This window comes from Falco biarmicus, chromosome 6 (genome assembly GCF_023638135.1).
Source record: "Falco biarmicus isolate bFalBia1 chromosome 6, bFalBia1.pri, whole genome shotgun sequence".
In the NCBI taxonomy this organism is placed as follows: domain Eukaryota; kingdom Metazoa; phylum Chordata; class Aves; order Falconiformes; family Falconidae; genus Falco; species Falco biarmicus.
Genome location: NC_079293.1, coordinates 67637673 through 67657372, shown reverse-complemented (window position 1 = coordinate 67657372; position 19700 = coordinate 67637673). Strand labels below are relative to the sequence as shown.

The 19700-nt window shown below is 41.8% G+C and overlaps 1 protein-coding gene across 1 annotated transcript in view; it reads right to left on the bottom strand.

The window, feature by feature from the left end:
* Positions 1-16452, bottom strand: part of PREP (prolyl endopeptidase) — a 113559-nt gene extending 97107 nt beyond the window's left edge. Inside the window, exons 1-6 of the mRNA XM_056343244.1 lie at positions 16237-16452; positions 14907-14981; positions 7683-7816; positions 4531-4661; positions 1575-1784; positions 238-359 (exon numbers count right to left, since the gene is read on the bottom strand). Of these exons, the coding sequence (XP_056199219.1) occupies positions 238-359; positions 1575-1784; positions 4531-4661; positions 7683-7816; positions 14907-14981; positions 16237-16434 (870 nt within the window). The 5' untranslated portion in view covers positions 16435-16452. The remainder of the gene's footprint in view (positions 1-237; positions 360-1574; positions 1785-4530; positions 4662-7682; positions 7817-14906; positions 14982-16236) is intronic.
* Between the last annotated feature and the right edge of the window lie 3248 nt (positions 16453-19700).

Sequence of the window (19700 nt, the reverse complement as noted above, 5' to 3'; positions counted from 1 at the left end):
AGCGAAGAAGAAGGGTATGCAATTGTGTCATTACAAGCCTGAGGACTGATTTAAAGCAAACTATAAAGTCTTATTTTCAGCAGTTCTTAATCAGTGATTCTTACTAGTTCAACGGTCAACTCTGCAACACTAATAAAAATGTTTTAACAAAGTGTTTTCTACTTTATACCTACTATCAGCTGTTAGAATCCGAAAAACTGAACATAATGATGACAAGCTTCAAGGTGTTTACCATACCTCAGCTCCACCCATCCATTTTGGTTCATCAGGAAATTCAGCACATAGGATATCTTCTGACTGGTTAGTTCCCAATACATGATAATGCAGTTTTTGGTGCAGATTAGTAGAGGTCTCGGTGCCTAGTGAAATGCAGATATTTAAAACAATTAGTTCTCAAAGAAATCCAACAACCACCAAATAAAACTCTTGGAAATTTCTGTATCCCTTTGCATATAAAGAGTAATTCAGCAGAGAACTAGTAATGGTTTGAGTCTACAACCATTCCGCTCCAAACACACACCCCTCCTCCAAAACAAAAAAACTTCAAACCACACTGCAAACCTGTTCAAACAGTTACCCCCTTCCTTTCATTGCTGATAATACATTCTCCAAATGTGAAGATTTATCATTTCAAGCTTTGCTTTCTAGAAACACTAAATAAGCAAAGAAAAACAACAATCCCTGCTACCCTCTAATGATGTTTGTGCTGCCACTCCACCCTGGCCAACTAAGGACAGATTTATTCCTGATTAACATTCCTAGAAACCTTCATACTTCAACTTGCTAAAAATAAAAAAAAATGTTTTAAAGCACTGTATGAGGTGCTACTTGATTTATTCTTTTCTAATTTTGTTCTTGCAACATTGTCCCACACTTCAGCTCCTGAACTACAAACATGTTTAAAATACACAAGGTGGGTATCCAACTTGCAAATCAGCACAATGATAGGCTGTAAAAGCAAATACAGAGGCAAAATTCAGGCACTCTCCAAGGTTTAATGAAGAGCGCCGCTCCAGAAGAAACTTTTCAGTAGCACTGCTTTATTGTAAGAGCTGCAAAATTTCCTCCCTACTGACTCTCCTCATCAATTTATTCCATTTTGTGTGTTGTTCCTTGAGTTTTGCTAGCATAAACATTTTGTGTTGCTGCACTGTAAACCACAGATGAATTAATCTGGTTGAATAACAAAAACCTTATGCCCTAGATTGCTATTCATCAGGTCAGCCTCCCAAGCCAATTCACCTATGCCCACACACACACATAAGGGGAAAAGATCTAAGCGAGCTGTCACCAGACATCAGATTCCAGTGAATAACACCCTGTACGAAAGCTAAGTAAACCATCACAGAGAAAAAGTAAAGGAGCAGCAAACTTTTAAGAGGAAGACAACAGGATACTCACACTAATCTAGTATAGGCTTGGTTCATACAAGATATAATCCAACATCTAATTGTATAAACTAGCATAGCTAGTTATTTCAGTATAAACTAGCACAGCTAATTATTTGTTGCACCAATTTGCTGAAAAGGTAGTTTTGCTTCCACATAGCACGCAATTAGTACAGCCATACTTACCATCACTTTTCCCATCTTGTTTCGGATAGCAGTTGTAGAACATGCCTTTCCCATCATGGGTCCATGCCATGCAACTGAATTTAACTCTCTCCAGTGTATCTGGAAGATCCTCAGGACCTTCTACTTTCATAAACTTGATAGTAACCCAATCAGAGCCACTAGAACTCAGGCCATACGCGAAGTATTCACCATCTTCACTGAATGCATAACCTAGGAAATTGGAACCGAACAAGACAAATTAAGAACTAGCATGAGGAATTCATATTTTCAAAAAAGCGTTTGTTAATAATGTTGTGTGGCAAAATTATTTGCTACACACCAGCCAAATCCCTATGAAAGGGAGGCAAAATTGAGCAAGTAGTTAAAACAACTGTGCTCCCTGAACACTAAGAAAAGAGAGTTTATTTTCTAAAAGAGAGTGCAAACAACTACATCTGCTATCATTTGGGATTCACAGCAATTCTCCATTCTCTGTGGACTTCTCAAGTAGTTCACAGATCTGAGTTTAGGCATGCATACTCAGTAAGTATGTTCCGTAACATCGCTTGTGCCCAACATCTGAATTATCTCTGCTTCCCTGAGGTTGGGAGGAGGAGGTGGAGGCTGAAAATGCACACAGGTAGAGTACTTAAAATGAGACTTTAGGAGAGAAACAGCACCAAAGAAGTCAACAGAAATTGAGACACAAGCAATGCATCCTGAAATAAAGCAAATATTACTTCAATATTTGAGTGATGGAAAACTAGACCCTGTAAAGCCATGAAAACTAAAGTCACTGGAAAAATCTGCTGCTAGCATGCAAATGAATTAATCACCAGTACTCTCAGCTAAGACTTCTGATACATGTGTCACTATCCAAACTGTGAGGAAGACATGATTCTGAAAAAACTTCAAAGAGCTTCCATCATAGTTGACAAGGATCAAAATCACTCTTGCAAATCAACTCAAGTGAAGAGATTGAATTAGCATAGGCCGTACAAATCTAAAAGTAACTACTGAAAAAAAAACCCTACAGAAAAGTTGCATTTCATAGAAACTGTAGGTTTGAGAGGCATCACTGTGCCAACCTAACACATTCTCCCACTTAAGAGTGGCCATTCTGATCCAGAACAAGATTCCGCCTAGCTGTTCTCAGGAGTAACAAGAGATGCCCACAAGAGTAAGAACAATGCAAACACATGTAATATTTCCCTCAAATACTCTTACAACCTCTGACCATTTTTAGCTTGGGAGACTTCTTCCATGAGGTAGTTGGTTAATAATCCTCAATGCTTCTCCCTCCTCCTTAACCTTGTCTTTAAACCCACAGGAAGTTTTTTGCACCACCAACATCCATTGGTAAGGGGTTCTACAAATCTACATCCTGTGGCATGAACCATCACCATCTTTTGTTTGCTTTAGGCTCAACTCCTACTGCGTTCATTTGATAATTCGTCATGCTTGTAATAGAAAAAAAAATCATGACTAACCAAGCCCTGCTCACTCTCCTTGCAACTGCATGCCACAAATGATTCTGTAGACCTGTATTATGTGCCTGCTAAATTGTCCCTTTTCCAAGCTGACTGATCCAGGCACACTCAATTGTTTCTGAGCTCTGCTCCATATCCTTGACTGTTCCTACTGCCCTCCTCTGAACGGTATTTCAGAACCGCTTTTGAGCAGAGGGGACTGGAACTATACTGAGTATTCAATGCTACTGTATAAACTCCCGGGTTCCTAATATGATGGTGTTTTCTCTTTTGCCCTCTATTTCCTTCTTTATCATTTCCGGTATTTGATGTGCTTGTTTGATTGCTACTGAGAACCAGGTCGACATTTTCATGGAACTATCAATTACAGGAATTGTTACCAAGCGGTCATGGTCAGTTCAGAGTCCATTCCACCCATTCCTCTGCAAATGAGGTTAGGATTGTTTGTCGCCTGTGCATCATTTAATTTATCTACACAAAGACTTTTACCTGTTGATTTATTGTCCACTCACTATCACTAAGATCTTCCTGCAGCTCTTCAGTCACTCTTCAGCCTTTACCTGGAACAACTTTGTATCGTCACCAAACCCTGCAACCTCACTGCTCACTCCTAATATATGTGAATGTACTGAACAGTGCAAGTCCTGGCATAGTCCCTGACAGAACTCTACTGGTGCTTTCCCCATTGACAACCAATGTTAGTTATTCCTTTCCCTGCCTTTTAATCAATTATTTATCAACACCAGGAGTTTTCCCTCCTGTTCCTTGGTTGTTTCTCTAAGTGCATCTGGAAAGAGACTTTCTATATAAGCTTTTTTGAAATACAGAAACACTGTATGAATCCAATTCCTTATATCCACAATCTAAGGAAGGACAACACTGAAAAAAACCCATATTGATTCTTTTCAACCAGGTCACACTTAAAGAAGAAGCCACTAATTCTGTCCTCTGTTTTTATTAACTGGCCTTGAACAGACTTAAAGGACTTCTGGGTTCAAGAGTCTTGCTTCTACAGTAAGTCAATAGGGGGTGAGAAAAAAAAAAAAAAGACACCTAACACGTTAAAGCCCTCGTGAAGACAAGTAATTTTGCAATTCACATAAAAGTTAACACTACATTCCTTCACAGTCTCTTACTGTAACTTGCGTTAAAGATGCAAAATACAATTTAAAGAGAATTAGTCAAGATAAATACATAAACTTTTTTCCTTGCTATGGACAGCCTCAATATCTATTCATATTTCGGTGGAAACCTGTCACAGAGTTATGAAAAAAGCCACTGAGAAACTGAACCAAGTTAATTGTGAATACCATGTAGATTTAAAAGTGTTCTTCTGAAACACTATACAGAATCATGTATGCCTATTGTGACTACTTTGATTAAAACAAGCCACTCTAACCATACTTTCATAGGTGATAAGCTGGAAACCATCTCCAACTTCTGCTGAAGACCCACACTTATTCAGCAGAAACTGTTGTCTCACTAACCTCGTAAAGCCACAGTGCCATCATCAGAAAGCTTATTTGGATCAAGAAAAACTTTGGCATCTGCATCCAAGGAGTCTTGTACATATAAAACTCGCTGGTTCTGCAGTCCTGTATTGTAGAAGTGAAAATACCTAAAAGAAAACAAGAGGGAAAAATAAGCAAGAACAACTCAGATTTTCCGTTAGGCATGCACAAAAAACTTGTACGACATCATCATGAAATGAATAAAAGACAGATAAATATAAGGGAAACACAAGTTTCACAGTAGAGAAGAAATCATGGCTTCCTCTGTGTCCATCAGGGATTTAACCATCCTCCGTAAGTACCTTTCCCTTCAGTACAGAGAAAGCCCAGACACCAATTTCTAGGCCTCTAAAAATAAGAGAAGCTTCATCCCAATGTGATATAGATTATATAGAAGAGACTGCTCGATGCATCCAAAACATCTTTTAAAAACAAAAGCTGCATTTGCCACAGCACATTTCAAGCAACACCAAGTATACTATAAACTCTACGTAACTGTCTATGTTAAACAGCTCTGGCAGCCTTAGCATCCTTCTGATCCAAGTATTAGCACAGGTTCCCACCCACTATGTTTTAAGCTTTGTCACTCATATAGCTGCTTTCAATCTGTATCAGGTGGCATGCAGATGTGTAAATGAAACAGAACTGAAATTGTTTCACCTGTATTTCCCCATGTCTTTAAAACTATGTGTGTTTTGAAAAAATTATAGGAACAGAGAATTACAGAATTCTCTTTAGCGAGGGATATTGAAAAAATTATAGGAACAGAGAATTACAGAATTCTCTTTAGCGAGGGTACTCTTGACAACATAAGACACTACAGAGCTCAAAGAAATTGGTAACTATTCTATGTTAATTCATAGGTACTATATGTTTCTTCCTTCATAGGACTTCTGAGTTTTACTACACAAATCCATGACTTAACACATCAAATAGCAGTTTCACCTAGGGGAACAGGGGAATTTATGGAATAATGTTCAAACCTAAACTTAAGTTCACATACTCCCTAAGACTGTCCAGTACTTGGATAAAAACACAGGAACCTGGTAAATTCAAAAGGGGTAACTATACTCAAAAAGGCCTGGCTAACAATCTGAACTAGTAATAAGTTCAAATACTAACAATAATGTTCAGTGAGTGACAAAATCAAAGAAATAGAAGAAAAAGCAAGTAATTTTCCATTTGACCATGCATTTTCTAGCCAATTTCACTTCTGCAATGCTGGGCAATAAGCTGAGAAGCAAAGGTCAAACAATGTGACAAGACACAGCACCTCCCTGGGCACTCTTCCGCAGATTCTACAGAACAGCTCTTCAGACACTGTCCTTCAGCAGCTATTCTTCAGCAGAAAACTGGAGTAATTAAATTTAAGAATTTCTAAGTCTTATGAGAAGTTTTGATAGTTCTTCAAGTAGACTAGTTTCTCCCCCTGCCCCTTACTAACTGTTACTTAACTTGGTAGTGGCCTCTTGATCTCTTCAAACACTGTAATACATGGAGTTTTGGTATGATTTTTAAACCACTGTGATTTAAGTTCAGCACATGCCAAGAAATAGGGTAACACTTAGAAAAACTACAAAGATACCTATTAAAATTAAAGTGTCATAAGTCAAAGCACATGAAGCTCCTGGGGTAAGTATTCTTCCTAGAGGACAGTCAGCTACATCAAATTCTATTGGAGACTATATTAATCACTGCCATGAGCACTTCTGCAACATCAAGCCTTATCAGCATTGAAGATAACCACACCCAAGCATGTTTGCACTGCACAGGGAGAATGGATCACAGAATTCTGAGCAGTCAGTGACCAGGCCTGCTCTGGAATCAGATTCAGCATAGTTACATCTGCATGAGCATCACGTAAAGCCAATAAGCTTTGCCTGACTCACCTAACAAAGCTTACTTCCCCAGATGCAGCACAGCCCAGCACAGCTCCACTGCTTCTGAGCTTAAACCTCTCACCTCCATATACCGATATGCTGTGCCACATCAGTGCAATTTAAGTCAACATCAGCTTGGGTTCACTCCCCGCAATACAATTTTACAAGACCCCACATAGTACAGACTTTCTGCTCCCTTAGTAAGAAGTATCCACACCCTTCTCACAGCATAGGACAGATAACTAAAGAGCAGCAGATGTCCCTCAATATCTGTGCATAAATCTTAAGGCAATGAGACATCTGCTCTTTCCTATGGATGACAGTGAAAACATACCTGGCATAGCTGGCTGTCCACTCAACAAGGATCAAAAAATTGAAAACACTAAAAAAGATATTTGCATTTCCCATGATTAAGAATGGCTGGTTTATTGCACTATCTTTTCTTCAACTGCAGAAACAATCCTTAGATGTTACTAAGTCAACCAGCAGTTTCATCCCTTTAGTCCCTTTTGCTAGGGGATTGCTAGTGTTTCTGAAAGAGGTCACCTAACTGAGTAGCAGCTGCAGTCTCTAGACCTTGGGTAAGCCACAGAAGCACCATCTCTTTACCCAGCAACAGAATTAAAACAGGGATACAAGTAGGCTAAGTATTGGAATATAGCAGGATTTCATTATTTCTTAAAAAAACGCATCTTTTTGCATCAGTTGCCTTAAGTCCTCCACATGATTTTTCCCCTATCCCCCCCAGATACCAGGGATAGTCATTTTTCACAGGGAACTCCCACTGCTTTTCACTGGCTATGACCAAGTAAAAGTCACACCAGCTGCCCAAAACACGACCAATGTAAGAGCAGTATTTTAGTAAATATTTAGAACAACATGCATACGACATGATGTTTTAAGGATGAGGTGCCTTTAACTATATTGACAGTGACAACCCTGAAAGGAACTCCTCAAAGTTTTACTTTTACAATAGTTATCCAACAAAGTTGTCACAGTTTTGATAAACTCACAATTCCTCCTATGAAAAGACAAAAGAACAAGAAGATAATGACTGCGAACTGCAGACAGCCAAGCACCTTGTCCTCTGCATCCTGCAACCATATATATTAACATTGGCTTACTCCTCCTACTTCCCAACTATAAAGGAATAAATACAAATACAATTTATAATTTTTTTTCCTATCTAGTAGTTGCTTTTGACTTGCCTTACATTCGTCACCAACTGCAAAGACACTCCCCACATACCTTTTTCCTTTCTTGAAGTGGCAGCTGTACTTAGGATAATCGTAGAGTTCAGTCATTCGTTCTTTGAACAGTCCTCTGACGGGACACTGCTCGAGAAAGGGTACTGTAAGCTTGTTCTGAGCCTCCACAAATGCCTGAAAGAAAACAATCCCGCAAAAAAAGACATGAACTCAAGCAGAAATGCATAATTCCTACAGGAAACACTATCTTCTGAAGCAATGCATCACAGACATCCTTCCCCCCCATACAGGTGGTGAAGCGTCACACCTGAAGAGCCTTACATACTTATTCACATTATGCCACAATACTGTGGTAAGACTGATCTTTTATCTTGAATAAAATCTCTGGGGCATGTACTGGAGTAACCAGTCCTTCAGCCACAGACAAGACAGATTCCTGCCATTCCTCTTCAAAAAACAAACCAACCCAAACCTCATGCTTTCAAAAACTCTCTTCACATTTGCCTAAATGGCACAAAAAAGCTAACTTACAGTATATACCTAGGAAATACCATCTTCCCTCACTTCATCACAAATACATGATACTCCAATACTTTATGATAAATAAATTAGGAAATGGATAAAGAACAGAGTCCCTTTTGCCCAGACAGGACTATAATTTCAGGGGCTGTGAAGGGCTGGAAGATGAACATCATGTGTATAATCTGTTCATCCTACTGACATAACACATAAGATCAGTCCCAGCCAGTATTTCTTGGCAAGACCAAGTACTATCCACAGATCAGTTCTTAAGTTACAAAAGGCAAGAATACCTAATCTCTGAGAACTTTGAGGAGCCTGGTTTCTTTAAAACACTCCACCTCCCAGTCACACACACTTAATGACAGTGGCCAAAACCATTACCATTCCAGCTGTTTGTTAGAGGCTGCCACTCCCATGGTATGCATGGAAAAAACTAGTGTTCTGTTGGCATTGCACCATCCCTTATTTACAGCACAGTACATTAACGTAAAATTAATACCTAAGCATCTTAAGGTGAACCACAGCTGCTAAGAAGCACACATGTGGGCTCTTCTGTCTCTTAACATGCAGTAGGGAGGACAGGACAGAGTGCAAGCGGCTGTAACTCGCAGGTAGACATGCGATGATGGCTCCATCTCCCACTCTCAGACCCCAGCCTTTCACCTCCAGCCTGAAACCCTGTTCACCTGTCTCTTGCTTAAACAGGTCACCTTCCCAGCTGCTCTGAAAAAAGGCTGTTGTTTCTACCTGTCCTGAATCTGCCACACAGCAAGCAGATCAACGAATGATAACATCTGAGCTAGACTTCACTGCAAGGCATGACCAGCAGGAACAGCAGGACTACAATCCCTATTCCACAACTTGAGTTTCACAGTTCTTCAGGAAATCCAGCTGCTATAGAAAGTAGCACCTGATGCACATTTACCAATTACTATCAATGCTTACTCATTTATTAATTCTTAAGGTGAAAAAGAGGAAAGAATAGAACATAAAATTATTTCAGTAGCATTTTACAGACATTTCACACGGCAAGAAGTGAGCAGAAGCAGACACACTCTCCCTCCCATTTGCCATAGCAGTGCATAGCCAAGAGGTGCATTACATGCCAAGCTGTGTTTTCAGAGACTTGTCAGACCCAAAGGTAAAGGAGGAAGTGCATTAATTATGGTCAATCTCCACTTGAGAGGTATTTGTTCATGCCTAACAAAGCATACAGAAACCGATAAGCTTTAAAAATGTGAGTGCAGAATTCGTGGTGCCCTAAGAGCACTTGGGTAAGTGCTGAAACATTAGTTTAAGAACACATGGGCTAGTTACACACAACTCACCACTCAAAGTTGACACAAGAAAGCAAGCACTACAGCACTGAAAAGGAACAGATAGAGAAGGCTGACAATGATGACTTCTGGACCTTTACTCAAAATTAGGCTTTATGTATCAGCAAGGATCGAATCAGGAAATTATCTCCTGAGAAAATGGAAAGAGGTGAATGCATTGCCAAGGGAAGGCCAATTTTTGCGTCTGTTCTTCCTTTGAGGATCATACTGTCACAGATAGCTTTTACAACCAGCATGGCAGCACAGCACATCCCAATGGTATGTCAAAATGGCATGCAGCCTCCACATCTTACTGCTATAACGGTCCCCATCTCCTCTGCCTTCAGATGATGAAAGAACTTAATCAAATCTACTCAAGAATTATGTGTATCTAAATTTGTTTTCTCTAAATGGAAATACATGAACTTCAAAGACTACACACACAACAGTCTAGACAGCACATGCTACACAAACTAACTACTCAAAGTGCTGTGACATTTTCAGAGAAAAGATGCCTCATAAAAACAAGTATAAAACCATCCATTGTACTGGATAGAAAAAAGCACTTTTTAGTTGCATTTAGTGGACAGAAACTGATATACATCTTTGTTTGATCTACCAATAACGTGACCAAAATGGTAACATTGCTGCAGTGGTATTGTAATGGTAAAATTACTCACTTTTAACTGCACAGTCACATCTCACCACATCTGTTTTCATTACTGGTATTCCAAGAGGGGACATGCACTTTTCTTTACAAGTATTTGCTGCACAGGAGCATGCTTACATACTAACTGTTGCATTCACAACCTAATCACTAGCAAATCTGCTTTTACAGGAACTTAACATATTCTTCCCATTTCCCCTTAGTATGCACCAAAGATTCCAAGACTATTTGTAAAAGGGAATGCCACTGCTATCTGAAAAAGAAGGTAAGAATTCCAGGTTTTTTAAAGAGTTCCACAAAGGAGAATCCAGTCCAGTTTGGAAACTCTATTCTTACACTTTCAAGTGCAAGGTTGCACCCACATTCAAAAAGCAATACATAATTAAAATATTGCTCTCGGTAAAGTACAGAAACAGATCTCAGCAGAAACTCTCACAGTAAACAATCCATCCACCATGCTGAACTAAACAGGTGTCACCCAGGCTACCGGGCTAAGAGTAACTCTACATCTTCATGAACCTATAGAGAAAGATTCTTATTTTACCTGTAGATATCTGCATCTAACAATCTATCATAAGCCTTGAACCAGGTCAGAATTTTCTAGCAGAAAGAGGACAAAGTAATGGTCCAAGTGCTTATGGGTATCTCAGAAAATAAAGTGATTTGAAAAGCAAACGAATTTCTTAAGTGTTGTACTAAGAGCAGGGATGTTTCTACTTGAGGCTAAAGTGTGGCTGTTACTTCAGCAGGCCAATTGTTATTTAGGAAAAAAAAAAAAGTGTAACTAACTTTCATTTAAAAAACACATGCCGCAAAATTTTTTAATCATGCTTTGTTACAAACTCTCAGCTTTCTACGTCACTAAGCTATTCTCTTAAGACAATGATCTCCACTTGCAGTATGCTTTCCAAGGAGAAATCTTAGGATATAAATTTTTTTAACATTCCCATCTTTAGCATTAATCTGTAAAGTATTTACAGTTGGTTTAATAGTTACCCCCAAAATCTTCATATACATCTTCTCAGTAAAAGGTAATTCAGTGCAACTCCTACAAGAGGGCATGTAAATTTTTTTAAGTATCACAAAGTAAAACTAAGCAGACTTCTGCTAGCTTGCCTCTTAGCATTTACTTTAGTATTTAGCATAGAAAAATTCAAAGTGCAATTGGAAATTTATCAAAACATGGGAATGAAACACTAATCGTTTATAACTACAAATCCATTTCACTGCAGTTTTGAGAGTTTCAATTCTAGTCTTAATCCAAGCACAGACCTGTTCAGAATGACCAGACTCCTGTATGTTACATGATCCCTGCTCTTTCATCCCCTGTCCATCGCTCACGTCTGAAACAAGCTACACATTACTGGCTATGCAATCAGTGAGTTAAGGTACTGTATAAGACTTACATAGCAGCAAAAGACTTTGTCGTAGTCTAAAAAAAAGACCCCAAAACTTGTCCACAAAGTGTAAAAACAAACCAAGAAGTTGAAAAGCCCAACGAAGCCAAACCCAAAACAACAGTAAAAGCATGGGTTGGCACACCTTTGTGGCTTTTGTCATCACCAGGTGTTTTATGAGCGTAGCACAACATTTCAACTATGCCAGCAACGCTTCCTCAGCCTGTCTTAAAGGTTAATGGCCAACTAGTTGCAGAGCATGAACCCACATTCTGCACTCACTCTCCTGAAAGTGAGGTAGGAACTTCCCCGTTTGACCAGGGACTCAGTTTTTATTTACGTATCTGGAGAAGGGCATTTTCTTTGCTTACAGCTGTCATGACTACTCCAACCAAGCACACACAGGGGGGAAAAAAGTAATATAGTAAAGCACACAGATAATGAACAGTGCATAATTCTTGAACAACAGCTTTTCCACAAGAGATTAAGCCTGTCATCAAGCCACATCCTCAATCAGCTCTATGACTGCACATCTGAGAAGAAACAGTCCCGCTCAGCCACCTGCAGATCTCAGTAACCTCCTTTTTACAGCAGATATATATACTACACATGGAATAAGATCATCTTGGTGACCTGGCTGAAAAATTTCTAGACCTATTTGACTTTCACCTAATTAAATGTAGGTTGTAGGCTGCTAGAAAAGGAAAGATCCCATTCTTGAACCATCTTAGATCCAAATATCACATGGCCTTGGGGTGACCTAGATTAAGCATGTGTGTCAATAGAAAACTAATCCACGAAAGGCTTCCCCCCAGAACATCACCTTGTGATGGCTATACCCATGGCAAGGGAGGGACAGAAGTATTCAGGTCAGTGCAAGAGGAGGAGGGGGGGCAGACAGAAACCACAGAACCACCTGACTTAATGGAAACGTGCAAACTACAGTGAATCATATACAGTAATACCTGATTAAGCCAATTGCAAAAAAAAAAAAAACCCACCACCCTTCTACGTCCACTTGTTTGTAAGCTGCTAACTATCAGTGCCCACAAGATCATCTGGACTAGCCAGCCACAGTGAAAATTAGTATGATTCTTTATATTCATAGCTGTTGCGGGTAATTTCTTTCAGTCTCAGTTCTGTTAACCCTGCAGTAGACATCAAGTGAAACTACCATGAAAAAGAGTTAAAACCAATCTCACTTGCCTGTACTTCTTTCTCCATACTTCAAGAAATAGTAAACCTGATGTTTTGCTGACTCACATCAACACAGAAACAAAGTGAGGCCTACCCATGTATTTTCTGTGACCACACCAGTGCCTGACATGACTATTTCTGCTATGTCTAGAAAAGCAGAATTCCAACATATCTGTGTATTTATTTGACAGCACACACCAAATAAGTTTGACTGTTTGCATGTGAGAAAAAAATCCTAACATTAAATGAGTGACATTCAGCCTTCGCTCTTGGCATAAACCACAACTTTCAATGTTAAGTTCTCAAATCAAGCATGCATGTTGTAAACAGGAACTGAACAGGGGCTCTTCCAGTACAGATGAGCGTGGATGCCCAAAGAATTCTTCTAGTTCTGTACTTAATATGTAGAAAATTAAAGGTAGCCTATTGTTAGAGGTGTACACAGGATATTTTTACTTTTCCCAAAAATAAATGGAGGTTTGGGATATTAAGGAGTGCATAAAGAGAGTGAGGGACTTGGAGGAAGAATGGGAGGGACACCCATCTCAAGGTCAGTGGGTTGAAAAGTCTACAAAGCATGCTCCAGATTCTCTCTGAAGCCCGCAGTCGTTCAATTGCCTCTAGACCAGTGTCTGGTTACTCTTTGATCTGGTAGGTGCAGAATGGCTATTCTGCAGGAGCCCAGCAAACTATCTCAAGAACTTGGAGACAAAACTATTAAGAAAAGCTAGCAAGAAAGAGTGGCTGTCAGCAACCCCTGCTGCAGAGCACAAAGAAGTGAGCGATCAAGCAGATTAAAGGAATTTAGCACTTCCAAGATTATTTTTTTCTGACCTCTTCTAGGAAACAGGTAGACCCAGCCCTTCCATAGGATCCCAAAAAAACCCACTTCAATAGGTAACTGTAAAGGCCTCTATAAAAGACAGAGACAAGCATACTTCCCCACACATATATGCCTCTGAATTTGGCACAAAATTATCCTATGCATACTGTTTCTTAAGAATGCCATAATAAAAAATTGAAAAATATTCCCAACTTACTAAATATCTAATTCTCAATGTTAATATCCATGGTAGAGCTTTTCCACCAAAAACTGATATGCATTAAAAAGGTTCACTCGGGATAAGTCTTTATATATGCTGATAGGTTTGCAAGTAGAGAATAGGATCCTAACTGTACACATTTTATCTTGCTCTTGACAGTTACAGTAAGTTCTATTCAACCAGCCTCTAGCTCATCTAGATGTATTAATTAAGCACATATGTAAGAAATCCTAAAAGGAATCCCACTAGTGGAAAGCCACCTTGCAGGATATTTTCAAATGGAGATCCTGCCATCTGTCATCTTTCTGATATAATCATGCATAATAGACAAATGCCAGCGTTTTAGGTCTGGAACTACCGTTATCACAAAGTTACGAGCCATTACAAAGGCACCCCCGTCCACACTGCCATCTACCGTTTTCTGGCCATCGCCCCTGCAACTCCCTCTGCCACGGATATCAGAGGAACTGGCTCACAGCCATCATTTTTCAGGATTCCGTCTGAGTGAAAGACAAGTTCTAGCAGCACAGTCTAGCTATACCAGACCGCAGGCTGTAAACACTTCAACATCTGCAATCTGTAATAAAAGCCACTAACAAAGCCTAACTTCAGGAGGAAAATGCTTTTGGTTTTGTTTTGTTGGGTTTTTTTTAAAAAAAATTAAATTATATATTCACTGACTTTGTCACTCTGTGAATCAAGCAAGCCAAAGGAATTTTCTTTCTATCCTTTCTTAACTGCTTTATTATGGCAATTTTAGATGTACTTAGGACAGTGGATAAAGTGCTCTAAAATCTGAGTGTTTCGCTTCAGTGTGACACCATCACCTTGAGCATTTCAATTGTCTAAGAAAAATGGGTGCAAGATAAACAAGGCCTTAGTTTTCCAAATTGCGTGATCTATGTTATATTAAGTGCTCGAGCCTTTCCCTCATTAACTCAAAGGTACAAAATAACAGCATTGCTGTTGGTGCCATAAGATAACACATGAAGTACACCTACACTCACTATGCAAGTTTTCAAAAAGTACTGGCAGGTCCTTCAAAAAAAAAATTACTCATGTACCTAGTCTATAAAAGACAACCATGCCAAAACAGATAATTCTTGTACAAAGAAAGATTACCTTTGTCTGTTCGCTATCGGGATCTTCAAGCCAGCAGTATGGGTCACTGATTTTACATCCATGGTAATCCAACACCTGAATTTATAAAACACAATACTGTAACAAAAGACATGCACACAAGCAAACTCTATTCACCAAGGAATTATAGTCATCAAGATGAAGGGTATTTGGAATTCACAAAAACATACAACGCTAAGAAGCAAAGGAAAAAAAAAGCAACACCTTGCTCCCGGGTCAGTTGCTAATATTACCATTCCCTTTGGTGATGGACCAAGCAGCAGTGTTGTCCTCACAAAAAAACAAGAGCACCACAGAAATGCAGAACAGGAACGGAAGTTCCTTCCACAAGATAGATTAGTGAAGTAATAAAAAAAAAAAAATAATCAAAACCCAACACAACAAACCCAAACCCCTAATAAAAACAAAACCTAAACTTCCCCAATATCCAGGTGCTCAAGTGAAACCACAAAACTGGATGCACCCAGAACTTAGCTGCTGTTTACGCAACTGTGTCTGGTGTAGCCATCCTTACTACTGCTGCTCACAAACACAGGAGTCAAGTACATATATAATAATTTTCAAAATAGACAAACACAAAAGACTAACCTACATGGTTGAATTTATCTGCTTCCTTTCTCCTGTATAGAAAATAAAACTAGATACCTGCCCTTAGAAGTTGCATAGGTCAGGCCTTCAGTCAACTATGAAGGTACTTATTTTTTTCCCAGTGTTGGCTCACGTCGGCAAACATTTTGGTTCAAAAGTGATATTAGTTACACAAATAATTCCTGGGCTGGCGCCTGAAGCACAGTCCTTTGCAGAAGGAGAAAACTGATCCCATTTTAACTAAATTCACCATCATATTGGTAATTGTTTTTATTATTACCAAATATTACCACATTATCAAATCAGCCATCATATAAAGATAACTACTTGCTCCTCTGCACGCTGTTCCAGCCCGGGCGGAGGCCTGGCTTTCCCTGGAACCCGCAGCGGTGCCAAAGCTCCGGGATTTGCACTGCCGGGGCGGCGCGGCACGGCCGGGGAGCAGCTCCCCCCGGGCCCCGGCCCGCCCCAGCCCCGCACACACGGGACGAGCCTGCTCTCATTGACCCACAGCTGCCGCCACGGGCCACAGGCGCGAAAAACGCGAACCCCGTTACCGGCAGCGCGCCAGACGTTTAACGGCCCAAGCCGAAGGAAGCCCTGAAGCCAAAAAAGTACCGACCCGCCGGGAGGCGGCCTCCCGCCACACCGAGGGGCCGCCCCCGCGGCCGGGCCCGGCGGCCGCCACACGCCGGGCAGCTGCCCCGCGGAGCCCCGTACTCACGGCGGTCTCGTCGCGGTACACCTCGGGGTACTGGAAGGCCTGCATGGCGGGCGGCGGCGGAGAGAGGCCGTTAGAAGAGATGGCGGACGATAAAGAGAACGAGGCGAGGCGCGGAGACGGCCGCGGCACTGGCAGTCGGGCCGTGGCGGCAGCCGGCAACAGGCGTGCAGCGCGGCCCAGGCGCAACGGCGCCGCCATACGGCCCGCCCCCTGCCGACGAGCCACCGCCCGCCCCAGCCAAGAGAGGCCACCGGCGGCGGGCCGAGCCCACAGCGCCCCCTGCAGGGAGCCTCCGCACAGGCACCGGCTGGCGGCGGGGAGCCGGCCGGCCGGGTGGGGGGACAGGCTGCGGCTGCTCGCGCTCCCTGCTGCCCGCCCGGCCCGGCGCGCCCCGCTCCGGCAGCGGCCTTGGCTCCCCCTCACCACCCGGACAGCGGGCTTCGTCCTCCTTATAGAAAACGCTCAAAACATTTCTTCCTTTTTATTTTTTCCCTCACAGCTCCCCAGCCTTGACACAGGGTGCAGGTAGAGGCTCCGGGCTGACCCAGAGCGCCCTCCACTGCGCTGCCCGGAACGCCGCAGCTGTGTCACTGGTCGGGGCTTGGGCGGCTCTGGGCCGGGGCCACCCAAACCTGTCGCGCGTTTCCATTAAATGCGCCTCCCCGCAAGCCGCCAGAGACCCCCGGCAACCTAAAAGCTAAGGCCAAGCTGGGCACCGAGTCCCAGCACGCACAGCCGCTCCAGCGCCCCAGCCCGGCTGCCGGCGCCAGTCCCCCTCAACTCTGGTACCGCCGGTTCGAGTCCCGCACCGGCCCCACGCCGTGCGGCCGGCCTGGGTAGCAGCAGCGCACACACAAAAAGTGTTTCGGGATTATTTTACTATGGGGTTTCCTGGGTCAGAAAAGTCACAAATATTTCTCCTCCCAGGAAGCCACCCAGCATACCCTCGCACTCTGGAAATGCGTGGAGGACAGGTGGCCGTTTGGCCAGCAACATGACGGAACTGCTTTTTGTCCAAGCGGCTGTTGCTTCAGAGTTGCTGCCCGCAGCCCCCACCGAGTGTAGGTGTGGTTCGTGGCACCAGCTGGAGACAAGGAGGCATTCAGAGGCTGGATCAGCCCTAGCATCACTCACAGTTGCAAATAAAGTAACCGCTTGGAATGACAGTGATCAAAACCATCTCAGAAATGGCATCAAACGGTTATAGTTAACCAGCTCAGAGCTGTGCCTTGATGGCTTACTCTTGATCAAAATGAAGTAATGATTTCTTAAAGAAATGAAAGAGAATTACCATCTCTAATTGGGCATCCTGTGAGGAGGCTGAGGGTTGTGTGCATATGAGGAAATAAGCCAGCCCCATAGTGATCACTGAGTGGCCTGTGTTCATCAGTTTCATTTAAATCCTAAACAACACCTATGTGGCTTCTTGTCCTCTCTTTTTTTGGTCATTTCCCCTCTTGCTTCTCCGTTGATCTTCTCCCTTTGCAAGGCAGGAGCACAGCTGCAAACTGCACCTTTTGTTCTGGGCTCCAGACCATGCAACCAGCAAGGTGGTTACTGGCAATGCCTTGGCACGCCCACTGCTGATAAAAGCTTGCAAACTGTCTGAGCAACTTGCTCAGGTGATACCGGCAGGCATAGGCTGCCATGCTTCTGCCTAGAGCTTCCTGGACAGAATTATATGTGTGCACATATTTGCATGATAGGAAGAATTGTCACCTCAATATCTCTGTAAAGCATTCAGCTTGCCTGTGTGCTGCACAAACAAGCTGTATGCGCACAGTATGTATAGACTTTTTGAGCAGTCTCGACTGCAAATTCACTTTGTGCACAGCAAAGCCCATCCACCTGATCCAGAGCTGCAGTATGCCTGATGAAAATATCTTTTTCAGCCTGACAGTGTTGGCTGGGATTAATGTATTTAACATTGGTTCAGAATTACCGGATGTTTAGTAGCTCGGTCTTGCGAGTAGTTCTGACTGAGCAGCCATACATTCAAATACCGTGGGCATTTCCACAATGTCTCTAGATCAGCTTCATGCTGTAAAAGCAGATAATGTGAGGTGTGCTGGAAGTCTGGGGCACATAGAGATCTGGCCTGCCGGGAGAGGACAGCCTGGCCGCACACTGCTCTGCAGCTGACACACAGCAGCACCCAGATTTTTTCAGTCTTCATCAACCCTTTCAGTCCAGGACACAGTAATTCCTGAATGCATTCCTGAAAGCATCCAGTTGTCACAGTAATTATCCATTGAAATACCTTCCAATTTATCCTGGATACAGAGAAGGTGGGAATATACAAAGAACCCCAAGTATATAGTGGTTCAAGATAAGATCTTTGAGCCTGTATTTTACAAGCAGTAAACTTCTTTCAAAGGTGAGCACCAGGGACAGAAAGTGAATTTTCTTTTTACTGTAAATTTCTCTTTTATTTGCAGGTTGGGGTGGGTGGGGGAAGGATCACACATGAACAGCAAAAGGAGCAAATCTACACTGTCTGATCTTTTCTTATCAGAAAAACAGTTAATACAGGTCACATAGTATCTAAAACACCACCCAAAACATGTTTTTCTTACCAGGGACCACGCACCCCCTGTACAAATGAAAGGCAGCGCAGTGTGCAGCCTGTTAACACAAACACTTACCAAAGGTGTAGCAATCTTCTCCCTTTTTCAGTATGTTTGCTTAACACAAAGGTACAAGCTTTTTTTGCTTAATTTTAGAACTGTACCATAACTGAAAATTTGAAGCTGATCTTAATTGTTTAGTGTTGTAACAAGTACAATGCTATTACATACAATCTTATCTTTTCTTGGGCCTAACCATCCCCAGAAGAGTTCAGATGTTATATTTGCTGAGTTTTGAGGATAAGATGCTAGGTAAGCAAGACATTCTCTTCCTATATTTAAAAAAAAACAATGTTTGAAACTCTCTTGGTACTCTGTCATCTTATCGCACTCCCACGTTAGCATGAATCTGATCATTTGAAAAAACAGATACTGGTCTCTGCTGATATTAATTATATTTCTGCTGATCATCGAGTCACTAGCAAATCTCTTTCAGCTTAGTCAGCATCTCCACAATGACTCACTGCAAGTAGTGTATTGACTCACTAGGAAGTGACCTCATCATCCTTGTCAGGGACGGTCTCACAAAAAATCTAGCAGCAAATTTTGTTTTTACTTTTCGTTTTTGTCCTTTCCGCAGCCTCACTCCACCATTATGACTTAGCAATGACTGGAAACTTTTCTGCTATAGAATGGAGACAGGTCTGTACCTTTACTCCTGTTTTCTTAATATACATTACTTCATTTCTCTAACTCTTAAGGCAGCAGTTCTGCTGTTCAGACATTTATCAACAGGTGTCAGCAGAACCTCAGTCTTTCACTATCACGAGCATGTGCTGAGGTGTACCAATAACTCGAGTTTCAGAGGAATGTGACTTCTCTGAAAAGTGTCTGCCT